Source organism: Ochotona curzoniae, unplaced genomic scaffold (genome assembly GCF_017591425.1).
Source record: "Ochotona curzoniae isolate NIBS_2020 unplaced genomic scaffold, NIBS_Ocur_1.0 contig_605, whole genome shotgun sequence".
NCBI classification, from domain to species: Eukaryota; Metazoa; Chordata; class Mammalia; order Lagomorpha; family Ochotonidae; genus Ochotona; species Ochotona curzoniae.
Window position 1 is genome coordinate 112,983 of NW_024466491.1, and position 21,653 is coordinate 134,635.

A 21,653-nucleotide genomic window follows, 5' to 3' on the forward strand; every position below is an offset into this window, starting at 1 on the left:
ATTAGAAAGGCAAAGTTACAGAGAGAAAGAGAGACAGAGAGATTTTTCTACCTATTGGTTCACTTCCCCAAGTGGTCACAATGGCCAGAGCTGAGCTGACCCACAGCCAAGAGCCAGGAGCTTCTTCCAGGCCTCCGCCATGGGTACAGGGATCCACGCCCTTGGCCCATCCTCTGCTGTTTTCCCAAGTGTATTAGCAGGGAGCTAGAAGGGAAGTGGAGCAGCCAGGACTAGAACCTGCACCTATATGGGACGCTGGCACCACAGGCTGAGGTTTAGGCTGCTATGCCATGGCACTGGTCCCCTGTTCCTCAACATATCAGAAGCAAGGTACTGTGAGACCAACACCTTCACGCTAAAGTCTTGTTTTGATCCAGACTCGAAGGACGCATTGACCAGAGAATTTCCCAGCTAAACCTGCATCAGTTTGTCCCAAACCAGCGTCCTTTCTCAGGGTCCAAGACAACAGCCCTGTCCCCGAGGGAACCTGCTCCAATCTGAATATTACCAGTGCCAAGAACTCATGCAGGAGTTTAACCCCCTGACTCCTCAGTTAAAGGTGCTAAGAGCTGGGATGCCAAAGGCTGGCACTGGCATGTAACGGGTTAAGCCACTACTCCTGACAACAACACCATGCTATTTCAGAAGGCATAAGCCCTGTGCCTGTTCTCAACAAAAACCACCGTTTGTGCCTTTAAAACATCTTCCTTATGTTAGAGAGAAACGTAGAGAGATAGATGGATGGTTGGGTAGACAGATGGTTGGGTGGATGGATGATGGATGGATGGATGGTTGAGTGGATGGATGGATGGATGGATGCGTGGGTGGATGAATGGATGGGTAGGTGGATGGATGGATGGATGGATGGATGGATGGATGGATGGATGGATGGATGGATGGATGGGTTCCACCAGCCTCAGCTCAGCACACACAGGAACGCAGATTGTATCTGGAGAAAATTCACACTGAATGTTCTAAGAACAGGCAAGAACCCCTGGGACAACAGAGAGGAAGTGGGAGATGTGGACCAGAACACGCTGACACCATCAAGACGTCACGTCGTTGTAAGCCAAACACTCCACGTCCCACCAGGAAACCCACAAAAGGCAGGGCTCAGCGCCTTCCTCTCCTTTCTTCTTTCTTAGAACTTGGCTCCGCTTTCTGGCATTTTTGGAAGAATACACAAAGTCAGGGCGCTTTCCAAAAACCGGGAAGGAAGACGCCGCGCCACAGGGTCCTTGTGTAGGATGGCTTCCTGTGGGACATCAGAGGGTGGCTGACGTCACAGAAGCAGCTCCTCCCAGCAGTGCCCGTTCCAGACAGATCCCTGGAAATGCAAGGAAGGGGAGGACACACAACCTCCCTGCCCGGAGTGTGGCATAAAGAGCTCTGCCCCCCCATCCCATGCCAGGAGCCAGCATCTTTCTCACCAGCCGTCATGGAGCTCCAAGCCCATGGGAGTGGCATGCAAACCCAGAACTGCTCGCTTCGGTATCAGCTTTGGAGAGTTTTCAGAATATAGGAATAAAAGATTGAATTTTTAATGAGAAGAAAAAAAAAAAACAAAGGTTGGAGTGTGTGGTGAGAATTTAGGCTTCTGGGTTACACGCCCTGGTGCCACATCAGAATCCAGATCTTTGCACACGAACCCCCTTCCATCTTTGAACAAAGATCCAGAACTGGAACGGTTAGATTTTTACACCATCCTCCTTCAATGAATTTCTCGAGGAACCGTCGTTGGGCTGTGACTTTGTTCCTCGCGGGTCTCAGGCTGCAGCCTCAGAACCCAGAGCAGCACCTGGCGCTCAGAGAACAGCAGCAGGTGCACTGAGGGGTCTGGCGGCGAGCAAGGGAAGTCCCTCCGAAAGCTTCGGGAGGAGTCTAGAGACGGCGTACCGGGCGCAACATCTGGCTACACGCACTTGGAGCACACATCACCCAGGGACCCCGTTTTCCAACAGCTCACGGCCAAAGCAACAAATGTCTGAGTCCAGACCTCCAGTCTCCCGCCTGGCCAGCTCGCTTCCCTTTGGCTGACCCGGCCTCCTCCAAGGCCAGAAGCCAGGAGCCCCAAGCCAACGGCCGGCCGCCGAACTCACTAGAAAGCATCAAAGTGTCTGCGGAATGTGCTGGCAATTCAGCAAGAACGGGGAAGGGGGGCGCGGGGGGTGGCGTGCAAAGAGGCAGACCCCCAAGCTCACAGTGCCGACCAATATGGTCCAAACTTTTCAAAGAACATGTGTCAAGGGTGGGTGGTTGACCCGTGGTTCTTTTTTGAGCACAGGAAGTGTAAGAAACCCAGAACACCCTGCCCCCTGCCCGCCTCGTCACTGCGTCTTCCACACTGTCTGATAACTCCATCAATGAGGCGTCGGCCTAGGGGTCAGCAGCACAGACACCTGCCACCTGAGTCCCTGGCTTCAACCCTGACCTTGAACCTGGGGAAGCAGCAGGAGATGGCTCCAGGGACTGATACAGTTCCTGACATCCATGGGGAAGACACGGAGTTTCCTCCAGCTCTGGGGTTCAACCCAGGCAGGTGCTTGTGTTGGAAAGTACTCAGTAATGACCAGCACACTCACTCTCTCTCTCTCTCTCTACCTCTCAAGTAAATTGTTACAAATTGTAATTGCAACTCTTAATGAGTTTGGGGGGAGGGGTGCAAAACATTGGAAATTCACCCACTCTAAGGGGACTTGTGAAAGTTCACGGACAGTGTATCTTTTGTAAGATTTATTTGTTTGGATTGGAAAGGCAGATTGACAGCGAGGAGGAGAGACAGGGAGGAGCTTCCATCCACTGATCCACTCCCCAAACGGCCACAACAGCAGGAACTGAGTCAATCTGTAGCCACGAGCCAGGAGCTTCTTCTGGGTCTCCCTCACAGGTGCAGGGTCCCAAGGCTCTGGGCCATCCTCCACTGCTTTCCCAGGCCACAAGCAGGGAGCTGGATGGGAAGCGGGGCTGCCGGGATTAGAACCAGCGCCCATATGGGATCCCAGCACATGCAGGGTGTAGACATTAGCCAATAGGCTGCTGCTCCAGGCCTGGGTCTGTCCGTCACATCTGAGCTCTCACACCAAAGCCACCTACTTTCCCATCAACAGTACAATGGTTCTGGAAGCCGAATCACGAGCCACTCTGTTACCAAGAAACCACAAACTAGTCAACAATCCCACCAACCGACGTTTGTATCCAAACCAGTCAACTGCTTGTTAAAACACCCCGCTCCGTGGGAGATGGATAGGATACAACCCATGTAAAGACAGGGAAAGTTGCTTGTTAAGATGGATGCTAGGGGGTCCGGCAGCTTGGCCTAGTGGCTAAAGTCCTCACGTTGAACGTGCCAGGATCCCATATGGGCACTGGTTCTAATCCTGGTGGCTCCACTTCCCATCCAGCTCCCTGCTGTGGCCTGGGAAAGCAGTCGAGGACGGCCCAAATCGTTGGAACCCTGCCCTCATGTGGGAGACTTGGAAGAAGTTTCTGGATCCTGGCTTCGGATCGGCACAGCACAGGCCGTTGCACTCACTTGGGGAGTGAATCATCGGACGGAAGATCTTCCTCTCTGTCTCTCCTCCTCTCTGTATATCTGACTTGGTAATAAAAATAAATAAATCTTAAAAAAGATGGATGCAAGGGACCAAAAATAATAATAATTTAAAAAGCAAGAAAGAGAACAGGTTCCTTGCTTGCACACACTGTGAGTAGGCTTAGGACAAAGCCAGGAGCCAGGGACAGAATAGATATCCCTCCGCCTGTGTGGGGCAGCGACCCCACCACGTCAGCCCCCATCTGCTGCCTTGTCAGGGAGGGCATACGCAGGGAGCAGGAGTCAGGGATGGGAGCCGGGACTCCGGTCCAGACCCTGGGATGTGGGAGGCAGAGCAGGTGTCTAACCCTGTAAGCTCCACGCTTTACTCCCTAAGTGAATTTTTTTTTTTAACATCTTCACAACGAAGGGATTAAAAGTCACTCCGCTGCAGTATGCACGCCTTCCAAAAGTCACGTGGTTTAGAACCTAAGCGAACCCCGGACTGAATGCCAGTCCCAGCCTCACCTTTGATGGGACCTCGGGGCAAAATATCTCAGTCTCTCTCTCTCACTTACCGCTGAGGACGGGCAGCCAGCACTAGAAAGCAGCCGGTGGTGACACTGTTCACTCCTGCTCTGCTTCCCATCCAGCTCCTGCACCTAGGAAAGCAGGCGAGGGCCGCCCATGGGTGGGGGTCCCTGCACCCACATGGGAGAGCCAGAGGCAGCTCCTGGCCTGGCTCCTCTAGCTTCGGCCTGGCCCAGCCCTGGTGTTGCAATTCATCTGGGGTATGAAGCAAGGAATGAAAGCAGATCTCTCCCTCTCTGTGTTAATCTGTTTTCAAGCCAGGAGCTTCTTCTAGGTCTCCCACGCAGGTGCAGGGACCCCCACGGCTTTGGGCCGTCCTCCACTGCCGCTTTCCCAGGCCACAGGCAGGGAGCTGGATGGGAAGTGGAGCAGCCGGGACAAGAACCGCAGCCCATATGGGATCCTGGTCCTTGAAGAGAGAGGATGAGACACTGTGCCAGGCCCAATCAACATGTTTTTTGTAAAAGCACAACAGATCAGACTGCTGTCATCTGGGGTATGCACCCCAGAGCGCCTGCGCAGCCAGACCTGAATATGCAGTGTCGGATGACCGCGCAGTGCACTGAGATTCCACTGTCTCACGTGGCTTGTGCCACAGCAAAAGCCTGCCTGCCCACAATACAGCCAGGGGAAGCCACCAGCGCCCAGCCCGCGGTTTACGGGATGCAAACAGTGTCCCGCTAAGCAAATGGCGCATGCGCTGAGAAGCTCCGTTCCCAGCCAGAAGGACCAACAACAGACAGGCTCAGGTTCTGGGTCTTTGAGTCAACCTCCTGGCTCCCCACACCTGCTCTGTTCTGCATCAGCGGACATGCACGGGGGTGCCCCTGCTCCCCCCCCCCGCCCCCCGTGGAAGAGAAACTGATGGATGCCTCCTTCTCCATCACCCGTGGGTGGTGACACCCTCACCTGGGCCAGCACGCCTACCCCTTTCCTTGTTCCTCATCTCTCTGGGAGGAACTCATAATAGCCTCTTTGTTGCACCTGCTGTTTTCCATCCCTCCTTCCTGGGGACTCACCGAGTGGGCGGGGCGGGGTTAGGGCTGGGGGCGTGGGGAAGACAGGGAAAGGTTGAGCAAACACTCCAGGTTTCATTTGAAAGGTAGGAGAAATTACGTCCACAAGTCAGAGTAAAAATGAGGAACTGGGGTCTTTTTCAAAGATGCACTTACTTCTTCCAAAGTCGGACTTAAACAGAGACTGGGCAGACGAGATTATTGGAAAGTCAGCGTTACAAAGAGATTGGGGAATCAAGATCCTCCAGCCGCTGATTCGGTTCCCCCAAATGGACCAGAGTCAAGACGGGAGACTGGAGCACAAAAAAAGGGGGTCTCCCACGGAGGGGTGCAGGACAAGAAGCACTGAGACCATCTTCTGCTGCTTTCCCTGGCCACAAGCAGGAAGCTGGATGGGAAGTGGAGCCACCGGGACTCGAACCAGTGTCCCTATGGGATGCTGGCGCTCCAGGCAAAAAATTAGGCCACCGTGCCGGGCCCCTGTAAGATCTTCAACACTGTAGCATTCATGTCACCCCCTTTCTGGGGGGGTACAGGTGCATATACAGTACTGACGTAAGTCAAAGGCTCTTAGGGACTTGGGGGGTAGTGGCGGGCAGTTCATGTTGGAGTCCTGAGCCAGCCGGGTGATACCATGAGAAAAAACCTCCCTTAAGACAGATCCCCTCTGCCACCGGGCCTGTGGGGGGGAATGGCTGTCACTGTACCCACCACCTCCCTGAGGACCGAGCCCAATTCATTCCTCCAGGTGAAAAGCTGGCTTTTTTAAAAAACAAGATTTATGTATATATTTTAATTGGAAAGGTGGATATACAGAGAGGAGGAGACAGAGAGGAAGATCTTCCGTCCACTGGTTCACTCCCCAAGGGCCAAAACCAGGAGCCTCTTCTGGGTCTCCCACGCGGGTGCATGGTCCCAAGGCTTTGGGCCGTCCTCCACTGCTTTCCCAGGCCACAGGCAGGGAGCTGGATGGGAAGCGGAGCTGCTGGGATATCCAACCAGTATATGGTATCCTGGTGCATGCAAGGCAAGAACTTTAACCACTAGGCTACTGTGTGGGGCCCATCATTCTGCCTTTCAAAGAAAAATATAAAAAGCATGTTTGCAACCTGATGTTTCTCTCTCCTAGAGCTGCAGAAAGATCTTGGGTAAAAGAAGGAACGGAACTCTGCCCGCTGTGCTGGCGACAGTGCTACTCCGTCTGCGTGTTTGCACCCGCGCTTCTTGAGTAGAAGGTTCTCATCGCTGCCCCGGGTGAGGGTGGCCGAAATGCCAGCTGTGGAGGCCTTTCCATGATCACCACGTGAAGTGTTCCAGAAGCATCCGGGGGGTCGGGGAGGGGTGAGGGGAAGGTGGGCAGCCGTTACAGCTCATTTGGAGGGGGTAGCGAGATTCGCCAGGCCTGGGGATCCCCGGGGGTCTTACAACCCCCCTCCTTGGGGTGCTAAGCAACAGCCTGGGGGCAGTGACGGGCTCAAGCAGGGGTCACCCCGTTTTCTACTTCCAGCCCTTTACAGAGCACTGGGATCAACAGGGGTCGCAGTTTCCACACTTGTCAACGCGTAAGGCAGAGACAGACACGGGAAGAGATGGGTCATCCACTGATTCACTCCCCCAGTGCCCGCAACAGCAGCGGCTGGGACAAGCCGAGTCCTAGGAACCTCCGCCCGGGCCCCTACCTGGGCGCCAAGGACTTGAGTCACTGTTGCAGTTACTTGGGGAGTGGCCCAGCGGGAGACAGGATCTCTCTCTCTCTCTCTCTCTCTCTCTCTCTCTCTCTCTCTCTCTCTCTTCTACAGTCCCTGCACTTCACCATTTTTCCAAAATAAGCCTTGGAATGCACTTGCTCAAGGTGTCAGAGTCCAAACCCGAATCCCCAGGTTCAAGTCCCACCTACACCACTTCCAGGCACCGCAGCCTGTGCCATCGCAATCCATAAACGGAACGGGGCGGGGCTCAGTCATCCTGGGCCTGGGGCAGACATTCAGACAGCCACTGGGTCTCACCCCACTCCTTCCCCACCCACACAGGACCCCCAGAGGACACCCCCTCCCCATCACCCAGCTTGATGGGAGCTGGGAGGCATGTCAGATACCCAGGACCTGGGGACCCTGGCAGGTGTCAATCACACCATTCCCCTGCATGGGAAAAAAAAAAAAATCAGCCTGGACTCAACATCAAAATATTTTCTTAAAAAAAATTTTTTTTTAAAAAAGGCCCTCGGGCCCGGCGTGGTGGCACAGTGGTTAAGGTCCTCGCCTTGCACGCCCGGGATCCCATATGGGCGCCGGTTCTAATCCTCGCAGTCTCACTTCCCATCCAGCTCCCTGCCTGTGGCCTGGGAAAGCAGTGGAGGACGGCCCAAAGCCTTGGGACCCTGCACCCGCGTGGGAGACCCAGAAGAGGCTCCTGGCTTCGGATCGGCATAGTATCGGCCGTTGCGCTCACTTGGGGAGTGAATCATCGGACGGAGGATCTTCCTCTCTGTCACTCCTCTCTGTATATCCGCCTTTCCAATAAAAATTTAAAAGAAAATAAATCTTTTTTTAAAAAGGCCCTCATTTACCTTCACCCCCTTCCAGGGTCCAGCCTGGGGTGACTTTCACAGACCCTCCCCTAGGGTTCCCTGGATTCCATCACCACCTCCAGCTTTCCCATAGCCCTGGGCCCCGGTAGGAAAGTCGTACTTTCTCCCCAGCTTCTATCTCTCAAACTCGAAATCACCCATATATATATATCGTCATCGTTCGCAGCTCCAATCGGCTCTGGAAATATGACGGGCGAAGGGTTCCTACAGCAAACGCGCACGCAGGTGCATGCGAAGGGTTCCCACGGAAAAAGCGCACGCGCTTGCATTTTCCCGGTGCCGCACGACGAAGCCCAGGACACTCATCCTCAAAGGCCAGCAAAGAAATATAAATCCGTCAGCTGGCTCCTCCCACAACTCCCGGGAAAGCGCGGGACGGGCCAGCAGCACCTTCCCACCCCTTCCAGGAACGCAGGAACTCCTTCCCCGGATCCTGGGCCAGGGGGACAAGGGGACGGACACCAGCGACAGCTCGACCTCCCCCCTCCCCACAGAGACACCTGCCCCGGGAAGCAAAGTCACAGCCCTGGCCACAAGGAATCACACCGAGCCGCAGCTTTCTCCAAACACCCCCTCTCCAGCAGCGTAACTTCCACAGTCCCATAGGAAGCAGCTCATTCTTTTCAACCCCCAAATTCCCCCATTCTTCCCTTTCCACCCATCTCCCAAGCAAGAAGGGTAGAAGAAGAGGCAGTTACTCCCAGGCACCAGAGGTGGCAGGTATGGGTCCTTAACGCCAAAGCGGCCCACGCCTTGCTTTTTGTCAATAAAGCTTTATTGAAACACAGCCACGTCTATGTGTGTCTGTGTGCCTGCCACCTGCTAGAATGATGGAGCTGACTACGGCAGGCATCCCCTCCCTAACTCAGAGTTTCATAATTTAGGGTTTCAGGGACCCAGAGTTCACAAGCAATCCAGATACATTAAATGGAAAATTCCAGAAATAAATCATTCATGCATTTTTAATTGCCTTTCTGAGCACACGGAGTGCAGTCTCACGCTGCCCAGAGGGGGGCAGGAATCACGTCTTTGCCCAGTGTATCCATAGTGTATACGCTACCCTCACTATGCCCTAAACCCCTGCCTCAGGTATCCAAACCAAACAATAGCGTTTTTCCTAGGAAATGAGGACCCCAAAACCGCGTGGTGATGCTGACAATTGTGGTAGACCATAAATGTTCAATTTTCTGTTTTCTGTTCATTTCTAACCATGTCTAATGTGTAAGATAATGATCGGAAATAAGAATAGAAAAAAAAAAAAAGACAGGAATATAGGGATTAGAATCAAGCAGGGTTTCCAGCACCGCCTACAGTTTTAAAAAGGTATTCTTATTTGTCCCCGCACGATGGCCCAGCTGCTAAAACTCCTCACCTTGAACGCACTGGAATCCCATGTGAGTGCTGGTTCATATCCCGGAGGCCCCACTTCCCATCCAGCTCCCTGCTTGTGGCCTGGGAAAGCAGTGGAGGACGGCCCCTGCACGCACAGGGGAGACTCAGAATAAGCTCTAGGCTTCCAGCTTTGGACCAGCCCAGCTCTGGCCATGGTGGCCATGTTGGGGGGAGTGAACCAGCGAATGGAAAAATCTATGTCTTTCTCTGTCTTTCCTTCTGTCTCTGTAAAATCTGTCTTTCAAATAAAAATGAGTATAAAGCGTATCCCTTAGAGCCAGTGTTAGGGCACAACAAGCTAAGCCAGCATCTCTTACTGGGAGCACTCCTCTTCCAAACCAGCTCCTAGGAAGGCAGCAAAGACAGGATGGCCCAAGGGCCACCCACATGGGAAACCCGGATGGAAAACCGTTGGCTCCTGGCTTGGGTCTGGCCCAGCCCTGGCTATCGTGGGCCAGTGAATCAGTGGACAGACAATCTCTCCATCATCTTTCCTTTGTGATAACCAAATACATCTCTCTTTTTATATAAGAGTTATTTTATTTTTATTGCAACATCAGATACACAGAAAGAAGGAGAGACAGAGAGGAAGATCCTCCGTCCGATGATTCACTCCCCAGGTGAGCGCAACGGCCAGAACTGAGCCGATCTGAAGCCAGGAGCCAGGAACTTCTTTCCAGGTCTCCCACGCGGGTGCAGGGTCCCAAGGCTTTGGGGCGATTCTTGAATGCTTTCCCAAGGCTACAAACAGGGAGCTGGATGGGGAACGGGGGCTGCCGGGATGAGAACCAGGGACCCCAGCGGGCACAAGGCGAGGACTCTAGCCGCTAGACCACCGCACCGGACGCCAAATACACCTTAAAGAACACATCCCATGTGGTTTGCAGGTCAATGACGTGATTATGACGGGAAGCACGTGACCTGCAGAGTCCCCAAGTACTGGCCACAGAGATATCTCCAACTAGCACCTGCCACCTCCTGGTGTCAGACAGGCAACCACCCTCAGACCCAAGACCCGAGCCCCGACTGCCTCAGCCCATCCTCCCCGGCCATCTTATCCTCCCAACTCCCAGGCCACAGCGTACCTTTCTGGCAGTGGCTGTGCGTCCAGCAACGCTCGACAAACTGTCCGTTGATGACAGTGGCAGGGCAGTTGGTCTTGCCCTTGGCAGTGCCGGGACAAATGTCCCCACATTCCTCTTTGTCATCCTTGTTAAGCATGATGTAGTTATCCTCCACCGAGTCCAGGATGCGGGACCAGTCGATGGTGGACAGGTAGCAGAGTTCGTTGTTTTTCTCGATGCGCACGGCACCCCGCGTGATATTCATGAGGCTGGGCAGCCCCACGTCTTTGAGATGCACCATCTCGAAGATGACCAGCGCGTAGTTGAAAAAGAGCCGGGAGCCGCGGATGACCGTGAGGTTGGGGAACAGGTCTCGGAGGCTCTCCAGCCCGTAGACCCGAAAGAGCAACAAGTAGTCGGTGATCATGATAAGCTTGGGGAAGCTGAGATCCCGGAAGTCTTCGGGCCTCGTCTTGAACATGAGCAGGATCTGCAGGTGGCCCTCAATGATGGAGCAATTGTCCAGCTCGTGCAACCTGGTGAGGTTGTTCCGGATGTCCATGCTGGGGCACACTGCGGGACAAGAACGGGAAGAAGTCAGACGCTGCTTCCCAGTGGTCCAAGCCCCTCCCCCGGGGGGCAGGGCACCGGTGGCCATCCACAGGGGGCAACCAGACGCGGCTGGGCCACACGCATCGCCTTGTCCCCTAATAGCGTGAAGCGCGATTGCATGTTTATCTCTCCAAGCACTGGCCGCTGCCAGCAACCCCTCTCCACACCCTCGCTAGCACCGGAAACCTCCAGTCCCGCTGACCATCCAATAGCAAGGGAGGTTCCCAGCGCCATGGGAAAGGGTTAAAGACCCGGGTTAGACACCTCGACGGACGCTCCCTGCTAATGGCAGCGCCTTGGAGACAGCCAGGAGGGCGGCTTTGCTCCTATGACTGGATGGGGACTGGGTGGAGTTGTCGGCTCCCAGCTTCAGCCTCAGTCCACCCCCTGTTCATTGCAGGAACAAGTGGATGGAGAACATCCCCTCCCCCTTCCTCTTTCTCTGCCTCTTTAATTACAAGTGCAGAACCCAGCTCTGTAGCCTAGTGGGGCCTCGCCTTGCATGTGCCAGGATCCCATATGGGCACTGGTTCTAATCCCGGATGTCCCACTTCCCATCCAGCTCCCTGCTTGTGGCCTGGGAAAGCAGTGGAGGACGGCCCAAAGCCTTGGGACCCTGCACCCGCGGTGGGAGACCCGGAAGAAGCTCCTGGCTCTTGGCTTCTGACCGCTTGGGCTGCAGCCGTTGCGGCCCCTTGGGGTGTAAACCAGTGGACAGAAGATCTTTCCCTGTCTCTCCTCTTTGTCAATCTGCCTTTCCCATTAAAAAAATCAATCTTTTTTTTTTAATTACATGTGCAAAACATTTGAATGTATGAAGATAATTGAACACAAAAACACAATCAACTCCTATTGGGTTAATTCAAAAAAAGATTTCTTTTTTCGTTTTTATTGGGGCCCAGACCTGACTTACTCCTTCAAAAGGCAAAGAAAGCAATGGAACCCTTGGGATGACAGGGTAGGACTGGCAGATACCACGCGGGCAGGTGCACAGGAGGGAAAGGGTATGACAAGCCTACGGCCCCCACCCACCCCACCCCACCCCCCAGGCACCCCGCGGGGCGGATCTTCCGGAATTGATGTCACAACCAGGGCCAGCGAAAGGCCTGACAATCTTTGACCTGGGCGTGGCGAGGCACCAGAGACAGGGTGAGGGGTTAAAAAGGAGAGAGTCCTTTCCCAGGCTCCACCACCACACTTGCCATTCAAGATTCGGCCCCCTTCCTCCGAAGCATCACCAGGTTTGCACCTGCCGGACACCAGGATGAAATCAATGGGAAACCAGTAGATTTCCCACACACAGCAGCAGCAGCCGTGGTCCACAGTGGGCAATCCAACAATCAGCGGCCATCGTGTGGCCGCTGGTTGTCGGGAACACGCAATGCCGATCCTGTATGCGTGGGGGGGGGCTCTCTGCGGGCTAGCAAAGCCCCCCGCCCCTCAACTTCCGACCTTAGCCCCCTGCTAAAGAGTGAGCGGCAAAATGAAATGAGAAGATAGGATTATATTCGTGGGGGGAAAAAAAAAAGTAAGAGCCCAGCATTGTAGCAGGTTCCGTTGCCACTTGCAGCACCCGCATGCCACAGGGACACCGGTTCGAGTCCCAGCTGCTCCACTTCCCAGTCTGTGCACCTGGGAAAGCAGTAAAGGACGGCCCAAGTGCTTGGACCCTACACCCACGTGGGAGAGCTGGAAGAAGCTCCTAGTCCTTCCCTGGTTCCGGACGAACCCACCCAGTCCCAGCTGTTTAAGGACCACAAAATGGAAGCTCTCTATTTTCCAATCTTTTTTAAAAGAGAAGTTTGCTTTATGCAAATGATCCTGAGGTACATACTTAGCTTTTATTTTTTTTTTCCAAAAGAAAATTTCACTTTTCAAGACCCCTTGTATACATGAATTTCAAAATCAAACTTCTCTTTAAGATTTTTTTTTTTAGGTTTTTAATTTTTATTGCAAAGTCATATATACAGAGAGGAGGAGAGACAGAGAGGAAGATCTTCCGGCCAATGATTCACTCCCCAAGTGAGCGCAACGGCTGGTGCTGTGCCTATCTGAAGCCAAGAACCAGGAACTTCTTCTGGGTCTCCCACGCGGGTGCAGGGTCCCAAGGCTTTGGGCCATCCTCCATTCCTTTCCCAGGCCACAAGCAGGGAGCTGGATGGGAAATAGAGCTTCCAGAATTAGAACCAGTGCCCATATGGGATCCTAGCGCATTCAAGGCAAGGATTTCAACCTCTAGGTCACCGCACCGGGTCAAAAAACTTCTCTTTTAATTTCATTTTTGCATCAACTTTTTTTTTGTTTGTTTTAAGAATGCCTCTACTTTACTTGAGAACCAAAGTTATAGACAAGGAGTGACAGAAAGAGATCCTGCATCCACTGGTTCACACCCCAGTTGGCTGTAACGGCCAGGGCACTGGGGCGCGGGGGGAGGGCCCAGGCTGGAGCCAGGAGCTCCTTCCGGGTCTCCCATGTGGACGGGAGGAGTCCATGCATGTAAGTTTTGACTGTTGCTTTCCCAGGCCATTACACGGAGCTGTTTGCAAAGTGGAGCAGCCACGACAGGCACCGGAGTCCATAGGGGATGCCGGCGTCGCAGGCAGAGGCTTCACCTACTTTGCCACAATGCGGGAACCTTCCATGCCAAAGGACCCTTATGGTGAAAACAAGGGGCGGGGGGAAGGAATCCCAGACTATACCGAATTGTACAATACATTTCAAAAATAAAAAATTAGAAAAAAAAAAGGACCATCCTAGCCAGCCTACCATGTCACATCACCACAGACTGTGCCACTAAATTTCTACTTTTTCAAAGATGTATTCATTTACTTTGAAAGTCAGGATTATAGACGAGCCCAGGGCAAAGGATGGCGTGCTAGACCACGGCCAGCACACGGAGGACATGGTAGCGCACACTGGGACCCGCAGAGGACATCTGGCACCATAGCAGAGCCTAGAGAACAAAACATACAGACAACTACCCCAGCCAAACGACGATAGCAAATACGGGAGCGAATGGAGACTATAACGTTAACTGTGTCAGCCAGTGGGACATCGGGAGGGATTCCTCACCCACACATCAGCGAGATTGACAGCATTTTGGAACCGTCGCATCCCCCTGGGCAGAACCCTCGGAGCATGCGCGCCGCGTGGGACCGTGGCTTGATAGCGGGTGGCCTTTCCCCACCCCCTGGTACTGGGATGGTGGGGAGACTGGCTGCGGCTTCCCCCCTTATCTCTCCCCTCACCCCCGAGATGGGAAGAAGAAATAGGAAGCTTGGAAGCAAGGATCACACCCACTTCTCTTTAACCCTAGATCCTGCCCACCCTGATTGACTATGTCAACAGCATCTAAAAACAAAAAAGGATTACAGAGAGAGAATTTTTCAACCTCTGGTTCACTCACTAAATGGTGACAACAGACAGAGCCGGACCAGCCCAAAGCCAGGAACCTGGAGCTCCTTCCACGTCACCCACAAGGCTGTCACGACCTGAATCCTTGTTAGCCCATCTCCTTCTGCTCCTTTCCCTAGGTGTGTCAATAGTAAACTAGATCATGGACCAGCGCGATAGCGTAGCGGTTAAAGTCCTCGCTTTGAACGCACCCGGGATCCCATAGGGGCGCCGGTTCTAATCCCGGCAGCCCCGCTTCCCATCCAGCTCCCTGCTTGTGGCCTGGGAAAGCAGTGGAGGACGGCCCAAAGCTTTGGGACCCTGCACCTGCTTGGAAGACCCGGAAGAAGCAGCTCCTGGCTTCAGATTGGCACAACCCGGGTCCTTGCACTCATTTGGGGAGTGAATCATTAGATGGAAGATCTTCCTCTCTGTCTCCCCTCCTCTCTGTATATCTGACTTTCCAACAAAAATAAATACTTTTTTTTTTTCCAAGCAGAGTGTTTGCTTCTTTTTGCTTTGTCCTTGCTCAGGCTTGCTAGTCACGCTGTGTCCACAGCACTCAAACCCAAACTGATGGGCTGGGTGAGTGGCAGCCTGGTTCTCCTCACCTCCCTGGGTGAGCCAGGGGAACCTAAGAACTTTCCAGAAAGGTTTTTTTTGTTTGTTTTTTTTTTTGGTTTTTTTGTTTTTGTTTTTTTCTTCTCACAAAGGCAACAGCAAGAGGGCCGCAGGGGCGGTAGGGAAGGAAGTAGCGAGACCCTTCGGGGGGCCCCTCGCTGCCTCTGGCTCAGCCAGAACAGCCCCCAGCAAGCTGCGCCAAGCGCCGCAGCCATCGCATTCTTGAGGTGCTCCCCAGTGACCCGTGCTGGGGCCCACACGTTCCTCTCCGCATTCTTTCCGCTCTTACGGCGGCGGCTTCCCTCCCCGACGAGGGGGTCCTGCCCTGACAGGCTTCGGGTCCAGGTGCCCGCGGGGTGCAAGCCGCTACCACCCTACCTAGTTAAAGACATCTGACAGGTGTTGATGGACCCCTTCCCGCCAGCCCTGCCCACCTGCCGGCCACCTCGCCACGTCCTCTCTGCGTGCCTCAGCTTCCCCACCTGAAAGTCATGGCAACAAGCTAGGGGTACGCAAGCTGCTTGCAATGCTGCCGTCCCATACCCCAGTGCAACCATTTAGGGAGTGGATGGAAAATCTCTCTGTGTGTCTCACCCTAACTCTTTCAAATAAATTAAACATCTATATGTTTGAATGCCAATTGGGATTCCTTCCTTGGTTCAAACCCCCCATCTGGCTCCTGCAAACATGAACCCTGGGGGGGGGGGGTAGTCCAGGATCCCTTGTGCTAGAAGTACTTGGAGACCCAGATGGAGCTCCCGGTTCCTGGCTTCAGCCCAGACCTGCCCTGGCTGTGGCAGGCATTTGGGAAGTAACCCAGCACACAGATGGAAGATTCTCTCTCTTTCTCTCTCAGCCATAGGACATGTCAACTGGGTGTGGTGAGGCAGAAGACATCTTAGAAGTGTCCCAAACAAGGACAGGTGGGTAACCACAAGCCAGGGACAGGTGGGGACCCATCAGTCATGTCCTTCCGCTTGCTTGCCACCACCTGCGGGACCCAACTTTCCAGAAAAGTAAAGAACGGTGAGAATTTCACACACGCGCACGCAGTGGAGTATTGCACCGTGAGTCGCCACGTTGGAGCGGAATGAATTGTGTCTCGGAGCAGGTGCTTGAAACTTCCTGCTTAAGACACTTGCATCTCACATAGAGGGACCCATCTCTGGCCCCAGCCCCCTTCAGGGAGTGACCCTAATGGCTCAGGTCACTGGGTCTCTATCCTTCAGGCGAGAGACCTGGAATGAGTTCCCAACTTCAGGCTCACTCCAACTCTTGCGGGCACCAGTGGGGTGAGTCAAAATGTGGCCGATTCATTCACTTGCTCGCTCTCTCCCTCATTCTTTGAAAAATTTATTTTTATCGGAAAGGCAGATCAGATTTACAGAAAGCAGAGACAGAGAGAAAGATCTTCCATCTGCTGGTTCCACTCCCCAAATGGGCACAATAGCCAGAGCGGAGCCAATCTGAAGCCAGGAGCCAGCAGCCTCTTCCAGGTCTCCCACGCAGGTGTACAGTCCCAAGGCTTTGGGCCGTCCTCCACTGCTTTCCCAGGCCACAAGCAGGGAGCTGGATGGGAAGTGGAGCTGCCAGGACAAGAACCAGTGCCCATATGGGATCCCAAATGCTTGCAGGCAGAATCAGCTCAAGCACGCTGACCCCCCTCTCTCTCTCTCTTTCAAAAATAGATAAAAAATAATAATAAAGTTCTGGAAAAGGCTCTAGCATCCCACTGCTTCCGAACAAAAAGCAGGGGCTTTGGCATAAACACGATACGGTACTTTGTGTTTAAAGAACTTGAAGCCACATTTCCAACACAGCACGAACCCTTCCCCAGCCCACGATCTAACCCTCTTGGAACACAAGAGCCAGGCTACAGGCGACTGCACAGAACAATCCATCAGGCCTCGCAGATCACCAAATGCGGTTCTCAAATCCCACAAGCCACGGCAGCCTTCCCCCTCTTGGCACACCAATGGCAGTGGCGGCGGTAGTGCCACCCCAGGCCAGCCATTCCGTGCCACTTGATGGAGCTTTTCAAGGGAGAACGAACACACACATATACCATCCCAGGGAGGGCTTCGGTGTCCCAAGGAAGGCATCTGAAGAGACAATGACGGACTCAGGCGTACACCTGTCGCAGCATGCGAAGCAAGCACCTAAGGGTTGCATGGTGGTGCAGTGCGTTAAGCAAGCTATGCCACACCCGCAAGCAACCTGGGTGCCGGTTCAAGTCCCGGCTGCTCCGCTTTTCATCCAGTTCCCTACGAATGTGCCTGGGAAAGCAACAGGGCATGGCCTGAGTTCTTGGACCCCTGTACCCACATGGGAAACTGGGCAGGAGCTCCTGGCTCCTGGCTTCAGCCCAGCCCAGCCCTAGTTGCTACAGTCATGTAGGGAGTGAACAGCAAGTCAATTTCTCTCTCTCTCTCTCTCTCTCTCTCTCTCTCTTTCAAATAAATAAATGTTTTCTTCATAATCCAAGAAACAAGTAGGATTGACAAATCCTCAGATTTGAGAATATTGATCCAATTATAAGTTCTTTAAAAAAAATTAAAAGTCTGGAGAAACTGTATGGAAGGCAGTTGGGCGGGTTTTCAAAAAGCTGGCAGAAAAGAGACAACATGACAAAAAAACGAGGCATGGATTTTTAAGATCTTTCGTACCAAAATAAATGTATCTTTGATTGTGATCTTTCCACAAACTTTTTTTTTTAAAAAAAAAAGATTTCTGTTGTTTACTTCGTTTTTTAGAGAGAGGGAGAGACAGAGATCTTCCCAAACCATTGCCACAACCCGAGGGGAGACAGGCAGAAGCCAGGAGCCTCCTCCAGGTCCCCCACGTGGGCCTGGTGACTTGAACCACCTGCTCACCACCGGCCAGGTGCCTCAGCAGGAAGCTGGACTGGCAGCAGACGAGCCGGACCCCAGGTATGGGACTGAGTGAGGGGGCAGGGAGGAAGGCACTAGGACGGACACTGGAACGGGGACACTCTATGCAGTAACCTCGCCACTGTGCCGGAGCCCTCCTTTGACTTTTAATTAAAAGACCCTAACAACGCGTTCCTTACAGAACATAAATCCCGACCCCAGGAAGTGATTCCTGATAGAAATTAACACCGGAGGTTGGGGGGAGGAGCGTACAGTAAAATAGAATCCTCCTCTTGCAAGTGCCAGCATCCCCATAGGGACGCCGGTTCGAGTCCCGGCTGCTCCACTTCCCATCCAGCCCCCTGCCTGTGGCCTGGGAAAGCAGTAGAAGATGGCTCAAAGCCTTGATTCTCTATACGCACGCGAGAGACCCAGAAGAAGCTCCTGGCTCCTGGCTTCTGATGAGCTCAGCTCCGGCCATTGTGGGCCACTTGGGGAGTGACCCAGAGGATGGAAGATCTTTCTCCCTGTCTCTCCTTCTCTCTGTCCATCTGTTTTTCCAATAAAATAAAGGAAAAGAAAAAAAAATACACCACTAGGCATCTGAACCAGCCAGACCCACCCAGGTGACAGCAAGCCAAGTCAGGGGCAACAAACCCTCTACAGAGTCAGAGACGCTCCCAACAGCCGGCCTTTGGGGCAGCAGTGGACACAACAACAGCCGGGACGTTGCATGAGTCAGCCAGCCCGTGGGTGTGGCCCCTTACCAATAAAACTTTATTTGCACAAACAGCCAGTGGCTGTGCCCCCGGGGCCTGGGCAGTGAGGCATTGGTGGGGAGGGGAGTGCCGTGTGGAATGACGGGTGTTTGGGCTCTAGGGGAAAAAAAATTACACAGTAGGCTACCAGCAGGTGCAAGAGATGGGGTCTGTATAAACCACCACCACTACTCCACCACCACCCATGCTAGCTGGGGCCAAGGGACAGAATGGACTAGGACAGAAGTTGATCTGTCCTTCTGAGATGGCGGGGCGCGGGCGGCGTTGGACCCAGAAGGGTGAACCGAGGCCAGATGGCAGGGAGGAGAGAGTTAGTTTTGAGAGAGCCCCAGGCGGTTAGAGACACCAGCCAGACAACGCCAGGGCCATGGGTGGGTGGGTGGGCGGAGCAAGGGGTGAAAGGTGACACAGGGGAGGGAGAGAGGCAGCAGGCAGAAGGCTGTGGGGGTCCAGGTGGGGCTTGGGATGAGATAGGGAAGGGGGAGGGAGGCAGAGAGGAGAGCGAGCGTCCCCTGGAGACCTGTCTATGGTTGTCATAGCAAGAACCCCCCTACATACCAAAACCTCGATGTTACCAGAGCCTGGGCAAGGGCAGAAATTTGTAATGAAGTGGCAGTGACCTCGGGGGGGGGGGGGGGTCTGCTGGAGCGGGGAGGGTCTCCAAGGGGGGGAGAGGTTCTCCAGGAACCAGCAGGGGAGGGAAGTGATGAGGGTTCTACAACTCCCCAAGCCTCCCATCCCCTCACAGCCCACAGAGCCAGGCCAGAAGTCCCACAAGGATCCCACCACCCTCGGCTGCAAGATGAAAAATGCCCGCCCCCCACCCCCCGGCCCCGCCACCCTCGCCTCCTCCTACGGTAGGGTGACAGGGCAGTCAGAGAACGCACCACGTGGCCAGCCCCACAGAAGCCACTCCAACACTTAACAAGGTGTCATCTGAGAACAAGGGGACCCTGGCATCTGGACACAGGCACCGGAGGAGGCTAACGCACGCGTGTACACACACACACACACACACACAGCGGCCAAAGCTTTAAATGACCCCAGGAAGGACTCAGGCACTGAACAAGGGAACAGAAATACACAGAACCTCACACACACACACACACACGCACGCACACCCACCCCAAGACCCAGCACAGGCCCAACACGTGCTCCAAGTGGCTTCTGCCCCGTACGGACCGTCCCACCCGTGTAGACCAGACCCACACCACCCACCACCAACCAAACCCACAAAGTGGTCTTCTGCTGGTTGGGGAGTTCCAACCCCCCCTCCTCACCCTGATGTGTTTGTAGAGAGAAATATCGAAGCGGACACACACACACACACACACACAGAGCCACACACAGCGGGACACGTTCAAGGCCAGGGCTGGGACGCGGTAGCCAACACAAACCCCTCCAATGTCCTCTTCCTGCCGGAATCAGGCTATGTCTCTCACCAGCAAACAGTGCCAACAGAGGTGCAGGACCTGGGGTCCACCCCCCCTCTGCTGCCACCGCGTGTCACTCAATCTCTTTCCCAGAGCAACACAACAACCCCAGCACCACCGGCGACACACCGACCAAGCGAACAACAGGCTAGTGGCACGAAGAGCAGAGCTGAACACACCGAGGGAAGTTCAAGTCCTGGCTCTGCCTGTTGAGTTCGGGTCCTGCTTGGGGAGGGGGGTGGGACCTCACTTTTCTTCTCCGGGAAATGGGCACACGGGGGGGGGGGGTGGCGTTCAACCCGTGGGACGCCTCAGGTCCTCTCAGCTGCCTAACGGTGACACTAATTGTAACAGGCTGTTCTCATTTATTGCCTCCGTTTGCTGAAGTCCAGGTCGTAAGCAGGGGCTGGAGTGGGAGGGTCCCCGCCATTCCCTACCCCTCCCACCCTCGCCCGGGGCGTTGGCAGACTCCAAAATGCACGCGCTGGGCGGGCGGGCAGGCAGGCGCTTGGCTGCCCAGGGCAGCTCCGACCCAGTGACCCTACCGCCCCGAGGAGGAGGAGGACGGAGGACGACGCGGGTGGCGGCCTGGGGAGGGAGCAGGGCTCCGAGGGGGGCGCGCTCTCAGGAGAGGCGCCTGCGCCCGCCCGGGTTGACCCAAGGCCAAAGTCAGCAACCTCCCACCGCCACCACCACCACCACCACCACTAGCACAACCAACCACCCCAGCCAAGCCACGGGGGCCGGAGCGACTGTCCCGACCATCGCACTTGTCCCTTTGCGAGTGAAGAGAGAATTCACACTCCTTATCCCCCAGGGGCTCCATTTTGGCCAAGCGGCTTTAGGAAGCAAGGGTCCCGCGCCCACGGCGGCGCACCCTGCCACCCCCACTCGTGATTGCGCGCATGCCCCCCCCCCTTCTCAACCCACCACTCCCTACACACACACACACACACACTTACCCTCTCCAGGGTACAGGTGGCCCGCGGCGCCCAGCAGCAGAGCGGCCACAGCAGCCAGCAGCGGCGTGGCCGCCGCCCCCCGCCGACCCCCAGCGCCCATGGCTGCGGGAGCGCGGGGTCCCCAAAGATCAGAGCGCTCGGCAGCGGCCCTTAGGGGTCATGCTCCGGAGCGACCACTCGCGAGGGGCTGGGGTGGGGCGGCCCCGCGTCCTTCTCTGCCCCTGCAAGCTCCCCACGCGGGGAAGGGCCCTGGAGACCGCGCGGCCTCTACGGACTCCCCAGACAACGGCCGTGAGGCCCAGAGGAGGAGGAGGAGGTGGTGGAGGAGGCGGCGGCGCCGGCCTCCTGGTCACTGCGGCCCGCGATCTCGGGGGGGCACCCCCACTTCTCCGGGGCTCTGCGCTGTGTTGCGGTGCACCCCGGGCCTCCCCGGGCGCTGGGCTTCGTGCGCTCCGAGCTGCGCCCCCGGCGGCCCAGGGGACAGAGGGGCGCTGGGGCGGGCGGGAGGGCGGGAGGGTGGCGGGAGCAGCGAGGGCTTCTCTGGCCCGATAAACAACGCGGCCCGTCAGCTGGGCCCCAGCGCAGGCCGCGGGAAAAGGCGGCGCGGATCTGGCCGCGGAAGGGACTCGGCGCCCGGGAGAGGCCCCGGGGAGGGAAGCGAACGAGGGCGGGCAGAGGGAGGTACCACCCGGCCCCGCCCCATGCCCCTGGTCCCGCCTCGCCTGCCACCCCGTTCCGGGGCCCCCGGTGCGCGCTAGACGCTTGCTGGCGCTGGCGCTCCTGGGGCCACCGAGGGTGCGC

General features: G+C 55.3%; 1 protein-coding gene across 2 annotated transcripts in view; it reads right to left on the reverse strand.

Annotated features, from left to right (window-relative positions):
* INSR (insulin receptor) overlaps nt 1-21,354 on the reverse strand; it is a 69,718-nt gene extending 48,364 nt beyond the window's left edge. For both annotated transcript variants that reach the window (XM_040990355.1, XM_040990354.1), the window contains exons 1-2: nt 20,853-21,354; nt 10,204-10,755 (exon numbers count right to left, since the gene is read on the reverse strand). In XM_040990355.1, coding sequence (XP_040846289.1) covers nt 10,204-10,755; nt 20,853-20,952 — 652 coding nt within the window. In that variant the 5' untranslated portion in view covers nt 20,953-21,354. The remainder of the gene's footprint in view (nt 1-10,203; nt 10,756-20,852) is intronic.
* Between the last annotated feature and the right edge of the window lie 299 nt (nt 21,355-21,653).